At 33.4% G+C, this 18,375-nt stretch overlaps 1 protein-coding gene across 5 annotated transcripts in view; it reads left to right on the top strand.

The window, feature by feature from the left end:
• The window catches only part of TTC39B (tetratricopeptide repeat domain 39B), a 116,194-nt gene that overhangs the window by 78,085 nt on the left and 19,734 nt on the right, over positions 1-18,375 (top strand). For 4 of the 5 annotated variants that reach the window (XM_074282930.1, XM_074282933.1, XM_074282932.1 and 1 more), the window contains 10 exons: positions 439-544; positions 1,433-1,498; positions 2,496-2,604; positions 3,563-3,630; positions 3,740-3,799; positions 4,747-4,908; positions 5,293-5,384; positions 8,716-8,839; positions 12,572-12,683; positions 15,857-15,943. In XM_074282930.1, the coding sequence (XP_074139031.1) occupies positions 439-544; positions 1,433-1,498; positions 2,496-2,604; positions 3,563-3,630; positions 3,740-3,799; positions 4,747-4,908; positions 5,293-5,384; positions 8,716-8,839; positions 12,572-12,683; positions 15,857-15,943 (986 nt within the window). The remainder of the gene's footprint in view (positions 1-438; positions 545-1,432; positions 1,499-2,495; positions 2,605-3,562; positions 3,631-3,739; positions 3,800-4,746; positions 4,909-5,292; positions 5,385-8,715; positions 8,840-12,571; positions 12,684-15,856; positions 15,944-18,375) is intronic. The other variant, XM_074282931.1, reaches the window with a different exon arrangement.

Raw genomic sequence — 18,375 nt, 5'->3', positions numbered from 1 at the left:
AATATGATTTCAGATCAGTGGAGTGGTTTTGCCAACCTGAAGAAATGAAAAACCTTTCTCTTTCTACCTTTCATAAAACTACCTGTTAGTGACAGTGGTAGTCCTAGGTGATTGATATATGGAGCTCTCATAATACTGCTCACCTATTTACAGCTGAAATGTTACTTGATAAAGGGTGCTTGATAAAAAAGTCTTGTCTTGAGCTGATGGTATGTATATGTGTCTATTATTTTAAAAAGTAGATGTTGCCCTTCTTTGATGATTATAGTTTAGCAATAGTTGGTTAAGCTTTAGTATAAATTCAGCAGTTTGAAATTTCCCCTAATATTTTAGAGGGTAGATTTTGTTATATTGTATACAAATGCGAAATTTATTTAAAATTAAGTTTGTTTAAAAGTGTCACATAAATGAAATATTTATTTCTTTTCTTCAATCCAGGGAATGTTATTCTGTTCTGCAGATGACTCAGGGCAACAAAAAACAGAAAGAAACCTATTTTCAATTTGAAGGGGGAGTGAAGCTTGGAATAGGAGCATTTAATTTGGTAAGATATTATTTATATATATACATACATATACATATACATGTGTATATGTATATGTATGTATATATAAATATATCTCCTTATTACCACATTTATGCCATTTTTTCTCTTTGATTCAATCTAGACTTCAGTGCACAGATAGGAACAAGTGAGCCCATAGAGCTGAACTGAAAGCTTTGCATCATTAGACATTTCAGAGGCTCAGAGAGTGCTTTAATTGTTGCCTCTGCAAAGTTCAAAATTAAAAAAAACCTATTGGATATGAAAGTTGAGGGTAACTTTTCAAGAAACAAAAGATTGGGATTTTCTTAAGTGTGGTTATTGCTTTACTAATGGTAAGTAAGGTGGGAGAGTTAAGAAGGGTGAGAAGAACTCAGGAGAGTTGATTGGAACTGAATAAGTAATAAGAAAGTTTTAATACCATTTAAAGCTATTAAAATATAAAACTGCACTAAGACTTTTGGGACACCCTATATATTATTTTTGCTTTTAAGTTAATGGGACATCTCTGAAACTATTAAAGCATAGACTACTTACTATTTGCTAAGTCTTTGCAGTGGCCCAGGAAAACCAGTTTAAAAAACAAAACAAAAGATGTAAGTAAGCTTAGAATGAGGGGGAGAGCAGTTAACCATTATCATTCAGGCTAGTTGGAGAAGCATTTCCAAACAGTTTATGATCTTGTATTTCTTTTTTTGAGGTTCTTGGTTGTACATCTGCTGCAAGTGAAAGAATTGCTTATGTAATTGGTTGCCTATGCTTTATCTCTTGGTGGCATTCACTATTCTTCACTTAATTTTAATTTTTCATATTAATAAAAAGGCTTTGAAACCTAGTTGACATTTTATTATTGTCTAATTTTTTTAATCCATTTTGTTTTTCTTTCAGATGTTATCTCTTTTACCTGCAAGAGTTCTCCGACTACTAGAATTTATTGGGTTTTCAGGCAACAGGGTATAAATTTATCTTTATTCTCAAAAGGAAGATAAATCCTTTCTTTTCAGGGCTTATCAACTTAGCACTTTGTTTTTAAAATCAGTCGAAGTGATATCATTTGCTATTTATAGTTTAAGTAGTTAATACATGGTTGTCAATATGACACTGAGCACAATGCCCAGCACATAATAGACAAATGGTAAATTTTTTTGATTGATTAAATACCCTTTTAAAGCTAAATTTCTACGTAAAAATAAGATTTTTTTTTATTATGGCAACATGCTGATTTCAGACTATTCTAGGTGCTAAGTAATTTTTAAAATGGTTATAAGTTTCAAACATTAGTTGATAAATGTGGCGACATTATTTAACTTACCCTTGTTCTTATGTTGTAACACTTTAAATGAGAAAATCTTCGTTCTCCTGAATTTTATTAATGGTTATTGTGTCTTTTCTTTATAGGTACAGCTGTTATAAGGTGTAATTGATTTATACATCACACTCCTTATCCAAATATAAAAAACAGTTGCCACATTACAAAGTTTGTATTCAAGAAAGAAAGCACGAACAAACTTATTTAAATAAATCTTAATTTTTTTTCATCACTTTAGTTGTATTGTTTGGTATCTATTGTGAGAGGTAGAGAGGGACACATCAAAAGTCTTTTATATGGTATTATTTATATTTGTCAGACATACAGTATTCTTCGGAAATACATATTGGCTTTCTCCCCTGAATCTGCTAAATCAATTAGTATAAAATATTTTTTACACTTCCTTTACACTTTGAAAAACCAACAAAACAGAATATTTTCTTTGTGTCAGAGAATGACCAAAAAAAATACATCATCATCATATAAATAGCCATGGAAGCAATAAATTATCTTAGGCAAACTGTGTAAGTGGTAGAAAGGGATTGATATTTTTAGATTTTTTTGAAAAGAAGTAACTTGTAAAGATTTATAATGATAGTCTTTTCTTTATATAGCAGATAATCAGATTTTTGTTCTTTACAGGAATTGGGCCTCATACAATTGCGAGAAGGTGCATCTGGATCCAGTTTGCGATCTACATTATGTAGTTTAACTTTACTCTTATTTCATACTTATGTCTCACTAGTCCTTGGTAAGGATTAAATTGCATTTTGACTTTACTGAAAGTCAGCTATTTTTCATGAATAAACTAAATCATTGAGAAAAGTCAATAAGGAGAAATAGTAACAGATAAAAATATCTTGTTAGATCTGTATTTGTATTAAGACCAAGAAAGCATCAAAGGAGCAAGCAACTAAGTTTTAATCAGATGTGTGTATAATCACATGTAGTCTGAAAGGAGGGTTTTATGGTTTTTGGTTTTGTGTGGCCAGGGCCTAGCATTGTATGTGGCACAGAGTAGGTGATTAATGTGTACTGAGTGATTCAATTGGTGTAGTCTTATTTGTAATAATAAATGCCTGGCTTTTTCATGTAAGGAATTCTACAAAGTGCTTGCTTCTAGTCACTTGATTTCTTGCCTTTTTTTTTTTTTTTTTTTTTTTTTTTTTTTTTTTGTTATTTTTATGAGGCAGTTGGGATTATATAATTTGCCCAGTAATTCACAGATAATAAGTTTTAAGTGTCTGAGCTGAATTTGAACTCAGACTCTCCTTATTTCAGGACCATTGCTCTATCCATTGCGCCATCTAACCGTCTCCTGTTTTGTTTTGATTTGCTTTTAATTTTAAACTAGAGATGTAAGCATAAAGTACAAGGCAATGGTCTTGATTGCTATTAAAAAATTGTTTTAGAATATAAGAACAGCATCTTCTTTTATATTTAGTCATTCTGCCCTGAGAAAATCTTGCACTGAAGTCCAATTATATTTACCTTATTTTCCAAGTATAAATCAGTATGATATAATAATAAAGTTTTTCTGGTTGAAAATAAGGAGATGAAGTTGTTGATAATTAAGCATTTTTCTTCTTTCATATGAAATTACCAGTTTAACATCTTTGCAGTTATGAAGTTTGAGGGGTAGGTTCTAAGCCCATACTGTGTTCCTTATAGACTGAAGGTTGTTTTTGTGTGTGTTATAAATTTTCTAGGCACGGGAGAAGCCAATATTGAGGAAGCGGAGACTCTCCTTGAACCCTATCTCCAGAAGTTTCCAAATGTATGCTATTTACTTTCAGTGTACTTTCTAGTCACAATTAGTCAACTAGCCCTGGGATTATTAAACAAGACTTTCTTTCTTTCCTTTTTTTTTTTTTTTTTTTCTCTAGGGCTCTCTAATTTTATTTTACTCTGCAAGAATAGAACTACTTAAAGGGAATTTTGAAAAGGTAATTAATTTCAGATTCTACTTCATTACTTTTGATGTTAGTTTTTCCTTGACTATTTTTGCCATCCTGTAAAAAGAAAAAAAAAAGTGTGTGTGTGTGTGTGTGTGTGTGTGTGTGTGAGACACTTTTGATAAGCATTGTAGGGTAAGAAGCATAGATGTACATGCACTCAGGTATAAAAATGCATTTCACTTAATAGGGAGATAGGAAGTAAATGGAGGGAGAAGGAAAAAAGAGGGAGGATATAGTAAAAAGAGATTAGTTCTAAGCAAAATAGACTCTTGACTAAAGATGTACAAAAATATTGATGGCTATTTTTGTGGTGACAAAGAATTGGAAACTGAGGGAGTGTCTATCAATTGTTGATTAATTGAAAAAGTCAGGGCATATGATTGTTATGGTATCTAGTATACTATGAGAAATAATGGAAAAAAAAAAGATATTTTAGAAAAACCTGGAAAGACATGTATGAACTGGTTCAGAATGAAGTGAGTCCAATTAGGAGAACAATTTATACAGTAACAGTAATGTTATAAAGATAAACAACTTTGAAAGAATTAGGGAGCCTGATCCTTGTAGTGGCCATCTACAATTCCAGAGAGTTCATGAGTTCTCTGAGAGACTCCAAGTGCAGAATGAGACACAATATAGGGTTTTTTGGATATGACCAATATGGAAATTTATTTTTACTTCTCTATATCTGTTTGTAGTAGAGATTTTATTTTTCTTCTCAATTGTGGTTAGAGGGTGAGAGGGAGAAAAGGCAAAATTTTGCTGATTGAAAAAGTAAAATTTAATTGAAAAAATCCTTAGCCTTATTGTTTAAGGAAAAGAAGCTATTATATTATTGAACGATTGAGTGGTAGTTTTATTCTTTTTGTACACAACATATGAATTTTCCTATTTGTTATGTATATTCTTGGCTGATATCTAACATTGAATTGTAGGCACAGGTGATATTCCAAAACTGTATTAAATCTCAAGAAGAATGGAAACAGATTCATCATCTCTGTTACTGGGAGCTGATGTGGTGTTATACATTCCAGCAAGAATGGCTTAAGGCATATCATTATGCAGACCTGCTTTGCAAAGAGAGTAGATGGTCCAAGGTAAGAAGAATGAATGTGTTTATCTCTCAGGAATCACAGTGTGTCCTTGTTTTGGATGAACATCATTTAGTTGAGTAGTGTGTAAAGTCACAAGTCCCACATTGGAATTGTTAAAATAAGCAGGTAATTATTGAGCACCAACATGGAATGGTAGAAGAAGTACTTAGTGGCCATGAAGTCAAAATATCTGGGTATTTGTCATAGCTCTATACCACCTACATTTTCTCATCATTAAAGAATGAATTGATGAATTCAAAGAAACTTTATGAATGGTTGTAGTCTTAGTATTATTTCCATATAGTTTCTGGAAAATTTGCACATCATTCTTGAAATGCCAGAAATTTAGGGTTGCATTAAATTGACTTCTTTTTCTTTTCTTTAAAGGCAATATATGTGTTTCAGAAAGCTGCAATTCTGAGTATGCTCCCAGATGAAGAGGTGAAGCCAACTGGAGAGAATATTGTGTCTTTGTTTAGGTAAAGAGGATATTATCCTGGCAACAGGAGGCCATTTATAGGGGGCAGGTCCTATCATTACACTAGCATTTTTTTTTTCTCCTTTCCTAGGACAGAACTTTATTTGGAGCAGAAACTTTGAACTTTTTTTTAACATAAGCAAACAGAATCTTACTTGATCAAAGAAAAACCAAAGAAATTTAAAGAATCAGAATGTTTGTATTCTATCTTCTTATTGGGCTGCTGGATTCTCTTCCTGCCTTGTTTTCCTTCCTTTCTTTTTTTTCCTACTATATATGGATGTTGCAGCATATATAGAGTTCCAATTAGGCTGGTTTTACTTTACATTATGTCATAAACATCTTTCTGTTTCATTGTAAACCATAAAGCTTAGCATTTTTATTTTATTGTTGTCATTTTAGTCATGTCTGACTCTTCAAGATTCCATTTGGGATTTTTTTTGACAAATATACTGGAATGAGTGCCATTTCCTTTTCCAGATCATTGTACAGAGAAGGAAGCTGAGACAAGCTGAGTTAAGTGACTTGTCCAGCGTCAGATAACTAGTAATTTATATCATCATCATCATCATCATCATCATCATCATCATCATCATCATCATCATCCATTGTAGTATTCAGCTATTTTTGCTATCAAAGGGAGTACTTATTAATGTTTGTACACATGAATCCTTTTTTCTTTTTCTTTTTTGATTTGGTTTTTGCAATAGAATCTCAAAAACAAAATTGCTAGATCTAGATCTATCAGTTTTGTGATTCTTAATTTCTATTCCTCTGATAGCGCCTTATGGGATTCTAGATTTAGAATTGTATGGAATTTGACAAGTAATGTAGCCCAAACTCCATTTCATTTTAGAAATGAGAAGCTAAGTAACTTGCTCACAATCACATGGGCAGAAAATTAAAGATCCAGAATTTAAACCATATTGGTCTGACTTAAATCCATGCTCTTTCTTTAAACTAATTCTATTGCTTGTTTCTCTGCAGTACTGATAATATTAGCATTGATCATCATTATTATTTTTGCCATTGTCATATATATGATGGTATCCTAAGGTTGTTTTGATTTACATTTCTCAGATTACGTGATTATTAACAGATTATGTTTCCCAGGCTATTGCATTTTTACTTAAATATTTTGAGAATTTGTTATTGCATCATCTTTCTGCTTATAAAGATCACATACCCTTACTAGATATTTTAGATAGTATGTGAGAATTAATGTTCTGGAAAATTCATTCTCCTCCATTTAAACGGGTGATGAGCCTCTCTAAATTTAGCTGAGGATAGTCTCTATGCACATGGAATCCAATCCTGGCTTCTTTCTCAAATCTTTTCCTGCCTGATAGGAACTGTGGGAGCTTGCTTATAGCTTCTTGTACACACAGCTGGCCACCAGTGACTCAGATCAGTAGAAGGAAATTGATGCTTATATTGGGCCTTATATTGCTCCAGATTAAGCATTAAAAGGTTTTTGTGATTATTTTTTAAAACCATAGGATACTCTTTCTAGGGCCTTATCATAATACAGAACATTGGTTCTTCTCGAACCTCTTGAAGGCCAAAATGACATCCCTTTGTTGGAATCCAGGCAATGTGTGTCCAGTTGTAGTTGATTAGAACAGTATGAGCTCAGGAGGTTCTACCACAGATCAGGCACAAATAGCCCACATGAACATTTGATTGGAGATGTCTCCATTTGCACATTTCATGTTTCTTTTGACCTTGCAGTTCTGCTTTGCTCATAGAATATGGTGCCTTCTTTAATGGAGCATGATGGGCAGTCCTTTGTAAGTGTCTTCTTTGTCACAAAATCCCAAAGTTTTTCAGAAAGATCTTGAGAGTGTCCTTGTATCCTTCTTTTGACCTCCACTCAAGCGCTTGCATTATGTGAATTCTCTGTAAAATAATCTCTTGCACTATGTAAGTGTAATATAGTCAAGCAAACATCTGAAAATGTGTGTCTCATTCTGCATATTAATCTATCACTTCTTTGTTAATGAGGTAGTCAGCAGTCTTTGTTCTTTTGGAATCATAATTATTATGTTAAGAATTCTTAAAGACAGTCTTTCAGAATTGTTCATTTTTATAATATTAATGTTATAGGAGTAATCATTGTCCTGGTTCTGCTCATTTCATTGTGTTATGGATTCAGCAGGTCTTCTAAAGTTTCTCTGAAATTCTCTTTCTGAATTTCTTAAAATACCATAGTATTCCATTATATTCCTATAGCCTAATTTGATGGATAGTCCTCTCCCCCTACCACTTCTCCCCACTCCCCTTAGTTTCTAGGTCTTTGCTACTATAAGAGTAGTTGTTGTTTTTATGATGTAGAATAATCTTTCTTTGATCTCCTTGGCGTCTAGATCTAATGATGGCATTTCTGGGTCAGAGAGTATACAAGTAGCATTTTTGGCATAGTTCCAAATTTCTCTCTAGAATGACTGGACAGATTCATCTCTCTGTCAACAATGCACCATCATGCCTGTTTTCCCTTCAGTCCTGCTCTTCTGGCTATGGGTTTGCCTTGTAGTTAAGAGCTTATTACCAGAACATCTTTGGGACAATGAATCTGTGGCTATAATCACAGAAATTCTCAGAGCAGATACTAGGCTAGAAAGGACTTGCCACAATGGAGGAAGTACCTACTGCAGGGATTACTGATACCTACAAGCAGCTAGCCCGTCCTTCCTCTGTGCCAGACTCCCTGCTTAATACTAGCAATGTAGTGAGAACTGTAGAAAGCAGGTCCCTCAAGGAGAGCCTATTAAGGACCCTTAAGGAGAAGGTTATGTGATAGAGAAACTGCAAAGTAAAAAAAGATCTCCCAGGACCATCCTGTCTATCTCCATTTGAGTGATATTTTTAATTCTGGGACATCTTTTATAGCCTGAGAAAATGATTTATCATTTTGAGAGGTTAAGTATGTACATCCTTCCTTTCCAGAGGCTCTCATTCCTTCAGATTGATTAATGTGGACCAAATAGATAACTAGATAATAAATGACTTGCCCTTAAATTACTTGACAGATAACTCTTTTAAGCTGCTTTATTCTACAAATCTTTATTGACTTTGCAGGTGAACACAGAAGATCTGTTAGCATGCTATTTCCCTCTCCTCTCCTGACACATATATGGTACAAATAAAGAAAATTCAGAATAATTTCTGAACCTTGTAGAAATTGTTGCTGTTTGTAGGGTCATAAGTGGATTGCTCTTAATATCAGATACCTTAACACAGTAAGTAAAATCATAGCATGTAGACTAGCAGATATTTGTTTTTTAATTGTACTTCCTTTTTTTGTTTTGTTTGTTGGCCGGGAATTATTACAGACAGGTGGAGGGCTTGAAGCAGAGAATTGCTGGCAAATCTATCCCAACGGAGAAGTTTGCAGTGAGGAAGTCCCGGCGTTATTCCAGTGCAGCCTTTCCTGTAAAGCTGATTTTACCTGCTCTGGTAGCCACCATTCCTTTTTTTCACTTATGTTTGAAGACTAGAATAAACTTGTGTTTTAGCAGAAGTGAAAACTACTTTACATCTAATTTTTGTCTAGCAATTTTATTCAATTTCATACATTTATAAAGAATTTCTGTAACTTGCACTTTTAAGTTTTAGTTGTTTTTATGTAAAAAAATAAGTAGGGATTTTTTTTTCTTTTTTAATTATAGCTTTTTATTTACAAGATATATGCATGGGTAATTTTACAGCATTGACAGTTGCCAAGCCTTTTATTCCAATTTTTCCCCTCCTTCTCCCTCCCCCCTCCCCCAGATGGCAGGTTGACCAATACATGCTACATATGTTAAAGTATAAATTAAATACAATATATGTATTCATGTCCAAGAAGTTATTTTGCTGTACAAAAAGAATTGGAATTTGAAATAGTGTACAATTAGCCTGCGAAGGAAATAAAAAATGCAAGCGGACAAAGGTAGAGGGGTTGGGAATTCTATGTAGTGGTTCATAGTCATCTCCCAGAGTTCTTTCGCTGGTGTAGCTGGTTCAATTCATTACTGCTCTATTGGAATTGATTTGGTTCATCTTATTGTTGAAGAGGGCCCCGTCCATCAGAATTGATCATCATATAGTATTGTTGTTGAAGTATATAATGATCTCTTGGTCCTGCTCATTTCACTCAGCATCAGTTCATGTAAGTCTCTCCAGGCCTTTCTGAACTCATCCTGTTGGTCATTTCTTACAGAACAATAATATTCCATAATATTCATATTCCACAATTTATTCAGCCATTCTCCAATTGATGGGCATCCACTCAGTTTCCAGTTTCTGGCCACTACAAAGAGGGCTGTCACAAACATTTTGGCACATACAGGTCCCTTTCCCTTCTTTAAGATTTCTTTGGGATATGAGCCCAGTAGTAACACTGCTGGATCAAAGGGTATGCACAGTTTGATAACTTTTTGAGCATAGTTCCAAATCATTCTCCAGAATGGCTGGATATATTCACAGTTCCGCCAACAATGTACCAGTGTCCCCATTTTCCCACATTAGGGATTTTCTTAATGGAAGCTACTTCTCAAAAGAAATTTCTCTTCACAAAATTATCACTTGTATCTTTAAAACTTTAGTTTTTGTAAGGATTTAAATGTCAGATATCAGTAGTAGTGCTGAGTTTAAGCTCTGTGGCCTTTTTTATTTTTTATTTTTTTATTTTTACCCTGGCAATTGCAGTGGGAAATCTTTTCTTCCTGAGCTTAATTATAAGTATCCGGATTATCCTTTAAATTAAATTTATATGTAAATAGTTTATCTGGCTGATAGAATTTTATAAAAAAGTGGCATTTCTGAGTCGAGGCAGATTTTTATTATAATTGTAATGTCAGTAAATTGGGTGAATTCCAAGAGAGGAAGATAGCAAAGAGCAAGCAGGTAAATTTATAGGGATTTGGGAGTGTATAACAAAGAACAGAGCAGAGTAAATGACATCATGGGATTGGGATTCACATGATTTGTAGGGAGTTTGGTAATGGGGGTAACAATGACCCCTCTCCTTCTTCTTAAATGAAACTAAGAAGTACTTATTGTTAAGGTCCAGGTGCAAGATAGCAGCCCAGACTTTTGTATGACAAACCTTAAAGGATGGCTTAGTGGAATAAAGATGTCAGATCCAGCTCTCCTTCTTTCACACATAGTCTTACTTAAGGTTAGGCCTCGTTCTTCTTCAGAGCCACATCCCTCAGGTGATTCCATCATTCTCAAGGCCAGGGAGCTTGGGGGCTCTTACTATAATATTTCTAAGGACTTCACCATATCAGTAACACCATCCCTTCCCAACTGTGTCAAAAGATGAGAATGTTGTATCAGGGACAGCTCTGCATTTGAAACCAGCTGCTTTTGTACTTAACCTCTCCATGACCCCAGCAATAAAATGCTAATATAAATGTAAAATAAATAAAATGTCTTTAGACAACAAAATTCTGAGGACTGAATTTGAAATATAAAATAAACCAGAATGCTCAAGTGTTTTGTACACGGAGTCTTAAAAATTGGATTCAGATCCTGGCTTTGCCTGGATGGATGACTTGGGAAGCTCACTTGGCCTCTGGATGGCAGGTGTTCTTTGTAGAATGAGCAGGGTTAAAAGAGGTGACCTCTGACCTAAGTCCCTTCCAGCTTGAAGTCCGTGATCCTTTTACCGAGGCCTTAAGGTATAAGTAATGTTACCTTTATTCCATTTATGGTTTCCTTCCTTTTTTAGTTCATGTTAGGGACTGTCCTTCATGCCAGACCTGGGGGCAGGAATGGGAAATACTTCTCTCTTCTGCCAGATTTCTTCTGTTGTTTCTTTAGCTATTGTACTGTGGCTATTCACAGTTGCCAGATAGGAGATTCCCAACTCACCCCCCCCCCCCCCCCCCCGGCCTTGATCTTGTATAATTGAATTAAAGGTATGAGCTCATCCCAAAAGTTTTGACTTTTGACGTTTACAGAATCGCTTGACTGTTGCTTTCATATTCTCCCATGTACATGTGGCTTGATCACAAATTATGACTAGAAAGAAATTATAGGAAATTCCAGTTACCCATTATGCTTGAGGACTGAGTTAAATGACAAAATTCAAAAATGAAGGGACTTCAGAGGTCTTCTAGTTTAATCCCCTTATTTTACAGTGAAAACATGAGATTCTCAGGTAACATGTACAAAACACTGGACATTTTGTTTAATTTAAAATTCAGATTTTGCCCTGGAGCAGAGGACCCCTTTGTAATTTATTGTCTCAGGTTGCCTGTGTGCACCAAAAAGTTAATTGATTTGTACAGAACATGCGATTTACCTGTATATTAATTATCAATCTGTACATTTATTTTGGTGTTTTTTGTCACATCTTTCTAAAATATGTTCTTATTGCAATAAAGATTTAATGGATACTTATTAATTGATTGATTGATGTAACAATCTGTTTAAATTTAACACCTCAGACACTCAGCTCAAATCTGGAGAGGAAATAGTGTAGGAGATTGGAATGAATGTTTTCTGACTCTAGGTAGGGCATTCTATGGAAGGTGTTTTTGTTTATTTTCTTATAAAAGCTGTTTATTTGTAACTTTCTTCATATTATAAAATTATAGTGCATCAGCCACAGCATATTAAGTGTTACTTGCTACATTAGATATCATAATTCTTGTCTATAAAATACTTTTCTGACTTGGATTCATTTTAGATTTCAGTACTTTAAGTGAAGGTGATTTTTCTTAGTTTTAAATCTTTTCAGGGAATGTTACATTTTTCTTTAGTTTTTTTCCCCCTATCTAATATATTCTCAGATAGAAAAGGGAGATATTTCCTGGAAAAAGCTCATTTGTTCTTTGTCAGAAAAAATTCTAATTTCTTGGCCTATTAAATGTAACCTGCAGTGAGAGAGCATTAGTTTACATTTTCAGGAGCTGTCATTTAGCCATATGGTCTTTAAATAAACTAGTTTTACCCATATTGGATTACATTACTGGGCTGCAACATGTTTTAATGATATAAAAGAACATGAGCCCAATAAAATATTCCTAATGTTCATTTCAGTGAATTTCTTGGAAACATTTTATATAAACAACAGTCATACATTTTTAAAAATGTGTTAAAAATCACCAACAGAAATCCAGATTAAACAGAATCATTTGTTGTATAAGATCAGTTAAATATGATTCTTGACTCCTTCCCTTTTCCCCTCGACTCTAGGAAATGATGTACATCTGGAATGGTTTTACTGTAGTAGGCAAAAGACCTGATCTCACAGAAAATCTTTTGATCACCATTGAAAAAGCAGAAACAACTTTACAAAATGAAACAAGTAAGTATGAAAGGTAAGAACATGAAAGCTGTACCTTTTTCTTTGTATCTTTCCCATTTGTACTTCTAGATCATTTCCCAGTGATTTTAATTCATATGTTGAATTGAAGTTCTTCACAAGATTCTGGTTCATATGAGTCACAAGGAGCAGTTGTTAACTGTGTTAAAGTAGCAGCAGGGAAATTTGCTTTAACCTGGATTCTCTTTGTTTGTGATTTCCATGAGATCTTCTTGAGGCCTCTTAGAGATCTTGGATTTCTGAAATGCAATAGGGAAACTCTTTGTTTCCAAATTGAGATTTTATCAAAAATGTTTCCTCACTTTGGAAGAAGATTTATCTATTTTAAACTAGTTCATTGTCTTAAGTTGTTTTTGATAAATTCCATGGGTTATATGGGCTTTCATATTACAACAGCCTCCAAATTATTTTGGGAATGCTTCCAAAGTAAAGGGCTTACCCATAATAGTAAAGCTAATCTAACAGCATAATTACTTAGGAAGTGGCTATATCACTTAGGAATAAAATTCATTTGAAATGTTCAATATCAAAGATAGTTAAAAACCCCAAAATTCAATAAGTTTTTTTGGAAAAAAAGTTCTGATTTATAGATTGGAACTGAATTGTATTCTATCAAGTTCAGCTTCTTAGATGGTAAGAGAAATAAGGCACTTGAGCATCTCTAAAGCAACATTTTGATTTGGTCCAAATTTCCGTTTATAAATTTTTTGAATGGAAAAAGTTACCAATTCATTAGATCTGATTCTGTTTTGATAGTAATAAATGTAGCTTTTTAGCTGATGGAAGTCAACAAGGGAAGATAAGGAGATTCCAGGTTTGGTAGTCAACCAGTGAAAATGTCTGGAGTTTTTATAGAGTGTCTTGTTTGAAAGCATAGAAAAGAGGTTTAGGTATCACTGAGTCACAGAATATGTAGGGATGAGTAAGGTATAAAAATGCTGGAAAGTGACAGGGAGCCATGTCAGATGTGAAAAAGCTCTCAACACTCCTAAACTTACTGCTAATTGATCGTAAATTACATTTTCCCTCCATTGATGGTAAAAATAATACAAATGAATCATTTACTTTGGTTAATATATGCTGTTAATAAATTAAAAATGGGATAGACTGGTGAAATTAATGTTGATGCTTAGCAAAATTCTAGAGTGAATCATAAACACCCCCCCAAAAATAGTGATGATCAGAATTAATGTTAGTTCACAAAGAACATTAAACCAAAATGTCATTTCCTTATTGACTAACATTATATAATTGTTAGGAAAGAGAACCTTTATAGAGATATATATTATTTAATTTCAGCAAGGCATTTGGTTGTGTCATTCATTGTATTCTTATGAACAAGATGGATATATACAGACATATTCAATTAAGTGAATTTGAAGCTAGTTGAATAAGAGTGCTAAAAAAATGCTGATTAATGTACTGATATTAAACTGGAATGAAATTTGTAGTGATTCTAAATTTTCTAGTGATATAGGTCCAAAGCTCTATATTTGGTTGTCTTCTAGTCAATGTTAAATCTAGCAATTTGGATGAAGACATGCTTATCAAGTTTATAGGTGTAGAGAATAACTAATATATTGGATAATAGAATCAAAGTTCTTTGACTGGAATTCTGGGTTGAAACAAACAACATGAGATTTAGCATAGATAAATAGAAGGTCTTGAAATTAGTTTTTAAAAATTAATTAGCTATAGGAGCTATAGGAGGAGAGAAAGACTTGAATAGGAGTTAGTGATAAAAAAGATATGCTGCATTTAGTTGGTTATAGAATGTGCCATCAGTGTGATACAACAGCTAGTAAAAGTTGATGCAAACTTTCATTATAAGACATCAAAAGAAGAGGACCTTGTCCCACCATATTCTTCACTAGGGATTACTATCAATTAGTGAGAATAACCCTGAACCATTTATGAATCATTTAAACACATGACATATTTCCTGGAACTCTTCACCATATTTACACAAATATAACTTCCTATAATGTGCTTTTGAATACATGGGAGTATTCCTAGGACTCATTTTTCACATGTATTAGGACCACTCTGTAGTCAGAACCAATCTGGAATACATTAGTTTGGGGAACCATATTTTTAAGAGAAAGTCTTGTTAAACTAGAGAGTGTCAATATAAAAGTAAGTATAAGATTGAATTATCTGGAAATCATGCTAAATGAAGAATGTTTGATGGATTTAGGCATTTTTAACTAAAAAAAAAGACTGAGGATTGGCATAGCACTTTTTTAATTATTTGAAAGTATGTAATGGGAAAGTGGGAATATATTCATTGTTATTCCCAGAAGGCAGAGGAAAAATTCAAAGGAAGACAGATAAAGGTTTATCATAAGAATTTTTTCTAATATTTAGAACTGGTCAACAGATCAATCTGTCTTACAAATTAGGAAGCTCATTATTACTGGAGTTATTCAAGTGGAGTCTAAACCATTGGTAAGGGAAGTTGCAGAAGGGATTACTTCACTGGGTGAATCAGGATTTTTAAGATTTAATAAGATCAGGATTTTTAACCTTTTTTTTGCATCATGGACCTCTATGGCAGTTTGTTGAAGATATAATATTTTTTAAATGTATAAGATAAAGTACATGTTATTACCACAGAAACCAATTATATTAAAGATGTATTTTTCCCTTCAAGTTCATGGACTTTGTTGTCTGTAGAGCTCTTATGGGTCCATGGATCCCAGATTAAGAGCCTGAACTAGATGTAATCTAAAGTCCCCAACTCCTTTAAGATTATATGATTCTATAGACCCCAAATGGGCCACAAAGGAAAAAGTAGCACTGCTGAGCTTTTAAACCCATCCAGTTACCTCATAACTAGAATCATTGGTCACAGGTAAGAGATAATTGATGACTCAATTCTTTTACTGAAAAATTTCAAAATAATTCTACTGATAAATATATCATTAATGTCACTTTGCATATGAAGGACAACAAAATTATAAAAAAATAATTATACAACTAAAAGAAGTTCCTTTTTTTCTTTTTTTTCCCACCTCCTTTCATAGAAAAGCTATAAAACTTCAGTACCATAGCTGGGCTGGACCTTAGGTAGAATAGCCAAAAAATTTGAATTGTTCATCTGCAGGGATTGAGCAATGGACATAAAAACAATCCCTTTGAATTCTGGGCTACAGGAAAGCACGAAGAAGAGAATGCAACAAGATGGGAGCACACAAAGAGGAGGGAAAGATTTTCACGGTTTGGAAAAGAGTCACGTGAAAGTATGTATAAGTATAGATTAGATTCTGTGAAGAAGATGACCATTTCTTCCTTTTTGTTGTCTTCAGCTTTACAGTCCTGTAACCATACTAATCTGACAGACCTGCCATATTGATATAAATGCCAAATTAAAAGAGTTCCCCTTGGCATAAATGCAAAAATAATCTAAATGCATGACATTTCAAAGAACAAATAAATGACCCTTAAGTTTTTTAAAAAATTGATTTTACAAAATCTGTGCAGTCTCTTGAATAAATTAATTTTTTATCCACCTTAATTTGATCACATTTATTAATTTTTGAATATACAGTTTTACAAAGCAGAAACAAATCCTATATGACAAGGCATCTGTCCTTGGCCAATGCAAGCTAATTAAAATATTCAGATACAACCAGTAGTCAATTGTATATGTGCAGGTATCCCTACTACTAATATTACTGCTAACAACTACTCACATTTTTATAGGTGTTTAAGATTTAAAGAGCTGTATTCTATAACTACCCTATAAGGTACTGATATTATCCTCTAAATTTTATAGACAAAAATGTGGGTAGAGACATTAAATAAAACTCCTGACTTGTATCTTCAGTTCTCAGTCCCAAATCCCCTGTCCTTCAATATTTAACACAATATGGCCCATATTTGACTCCTTATTTATATATTTTATGTAATTAGCATTTATATGTTAGCAAGAGGTAACAATTATATATTTTAATATATGCAAAGTATTTTACATGATCTTCACTACAACTTTATCAGGTGGGCACTATTATTATTACCATTAAAATCGAGAGAGAGGTCAAGTGAAATTGGCTTCAAATATTCAAGTCTTTTTGACTTATTAGCCCAACACTTTTATCTACTAGCCATGTAGCTACCTCTAACGCACTTAATAATAATATTTGCCCAATGAATGAATGTCCTTGGTGGGGCTTAAGGATAGAGAAATTATTTTTCACTGAGTGAGAAGTATCCTTCATTCTAATATCTTCTCCACAAAACATCACTTAGTTTTTCTGGAAATACAGCATCAACTAATGTAGCTCTTTTTTTCCTTTCTTCTTATAATTGAGTTCAACACAGAATATATTCTATTAATAAATTTTCTGTATTGTGAAATTTCTGTTCAAGGCTTGAGGAACAATCAATCCTCCTTTCTTTCAGTGGGCTTACTGTCCAGCTAATTGAGAATATTTCAAACTTGGGGCATCAGGAGCTCCTACCAGAGACTACCATGACCTTACCAAATGAAATAGGTTTTCTCTGTACATGCTAGTGTGCTCTCTAATTGTTTGAAAAATAGTTAATTACAGACAAGAATACATGGTATTAAAATGTGAACCAAAAAGATAATTTAAAAGTAGTTTCTTAGAGTAGAATACATATTCACAATTAAGAATGCCTCCCTCTGTTTCCCCTTGTTCTCATATGACATTATTGGTATGATAATAGGTTTAGGAGATTATATCAATGATATGAATGTGGTTAAAAAAAAGAAAAGGCAATGGACATTGAGTGAAAGCATTTTCCTTTTGCTAAAGGTCACTTTCCACATGCTTTAAGTGACATTTGTTATTATTCCTGATATTTACGGAAGGACTTCAAGATTTTTGAAATGCTTTCCTGAAAACAGTTCTGGAGAGATGTATTTATTAATAATGCAGGTATTATTATCCCCATTTTGGAGGAGTAAGTTGAAGCTCAGAATTTGGGTCTTACCCATGGTTATCCAGTCAGTAAATAGCATGATCTTGACTTGAATCTAGATTTCTTAAGTCCGGCTGTGTTCTTTTCACAATTTAGCACACTGACAAGGATGATAGTAGCTCCTTGATTAGGCTTTTGCATTTTTTCCTAGAGTTAATCAGGAGATAGCATAGACCTTTTTATCCACATTAGCTGATCTTAGAAGCAGAAATCAGTTGCAAAATGAGAATGGAATTATGAAGCCGACTAGTTCAGTCTCACCATTTCCTGCTCCTTGTGAATGATTTGTTTAAAGGAAATAAGAGAAATAACTTAAGTCAAAGATGATGGTGGAAGCATTTGTTGTTCTCTCATCAGTGTTCTGTCTGGAAGATAAGAAGATTGATTTTCCAAATATTTCATAAAAATTGGGATTTTAGCTAGGTTAGTGTTAGTATGCTATAATCATTTCCATTAAAGGTCTGTTTTAAAATTTTAAACAAATCTTGCATGGTCTTGGCAGCTGTGAGTTTTCTTATAGTTTGTTGAGCTTAATTGACTTAATGAATTTATTGAGCTATGATATTATCAGAATTCCCTCTTTGAGCATTACATCCATTTATGCATTTTCATAACTTTCCTGTAATCTATAGAGTCTTTACCAGTTGTTTGGAGCCCTGATAGTTATCCATTTACTATGTATCAGAGGTAAGCCTGGGACTTTAGTGTCTTCCAGACACTAAAGCAA

Source organism: Sminthopsis crassicaudata, chromosome 1, assembly GCF_048593235.1.
Source record: "Sminthopsis crassicaudata isolate SCR6 chromosome 1, ASM4859323v1, whole genome shotgun sequence".
NCBI lineage: Eukaryota > Metazoa > Chordata > Mammalia > Dasyuromorphia > Dasyuridae > Sminthopsis > Sminthopsis crassicaudata.
This window is presented reverse-complemented; position numbering and strand designations above follow the sequence as displayed.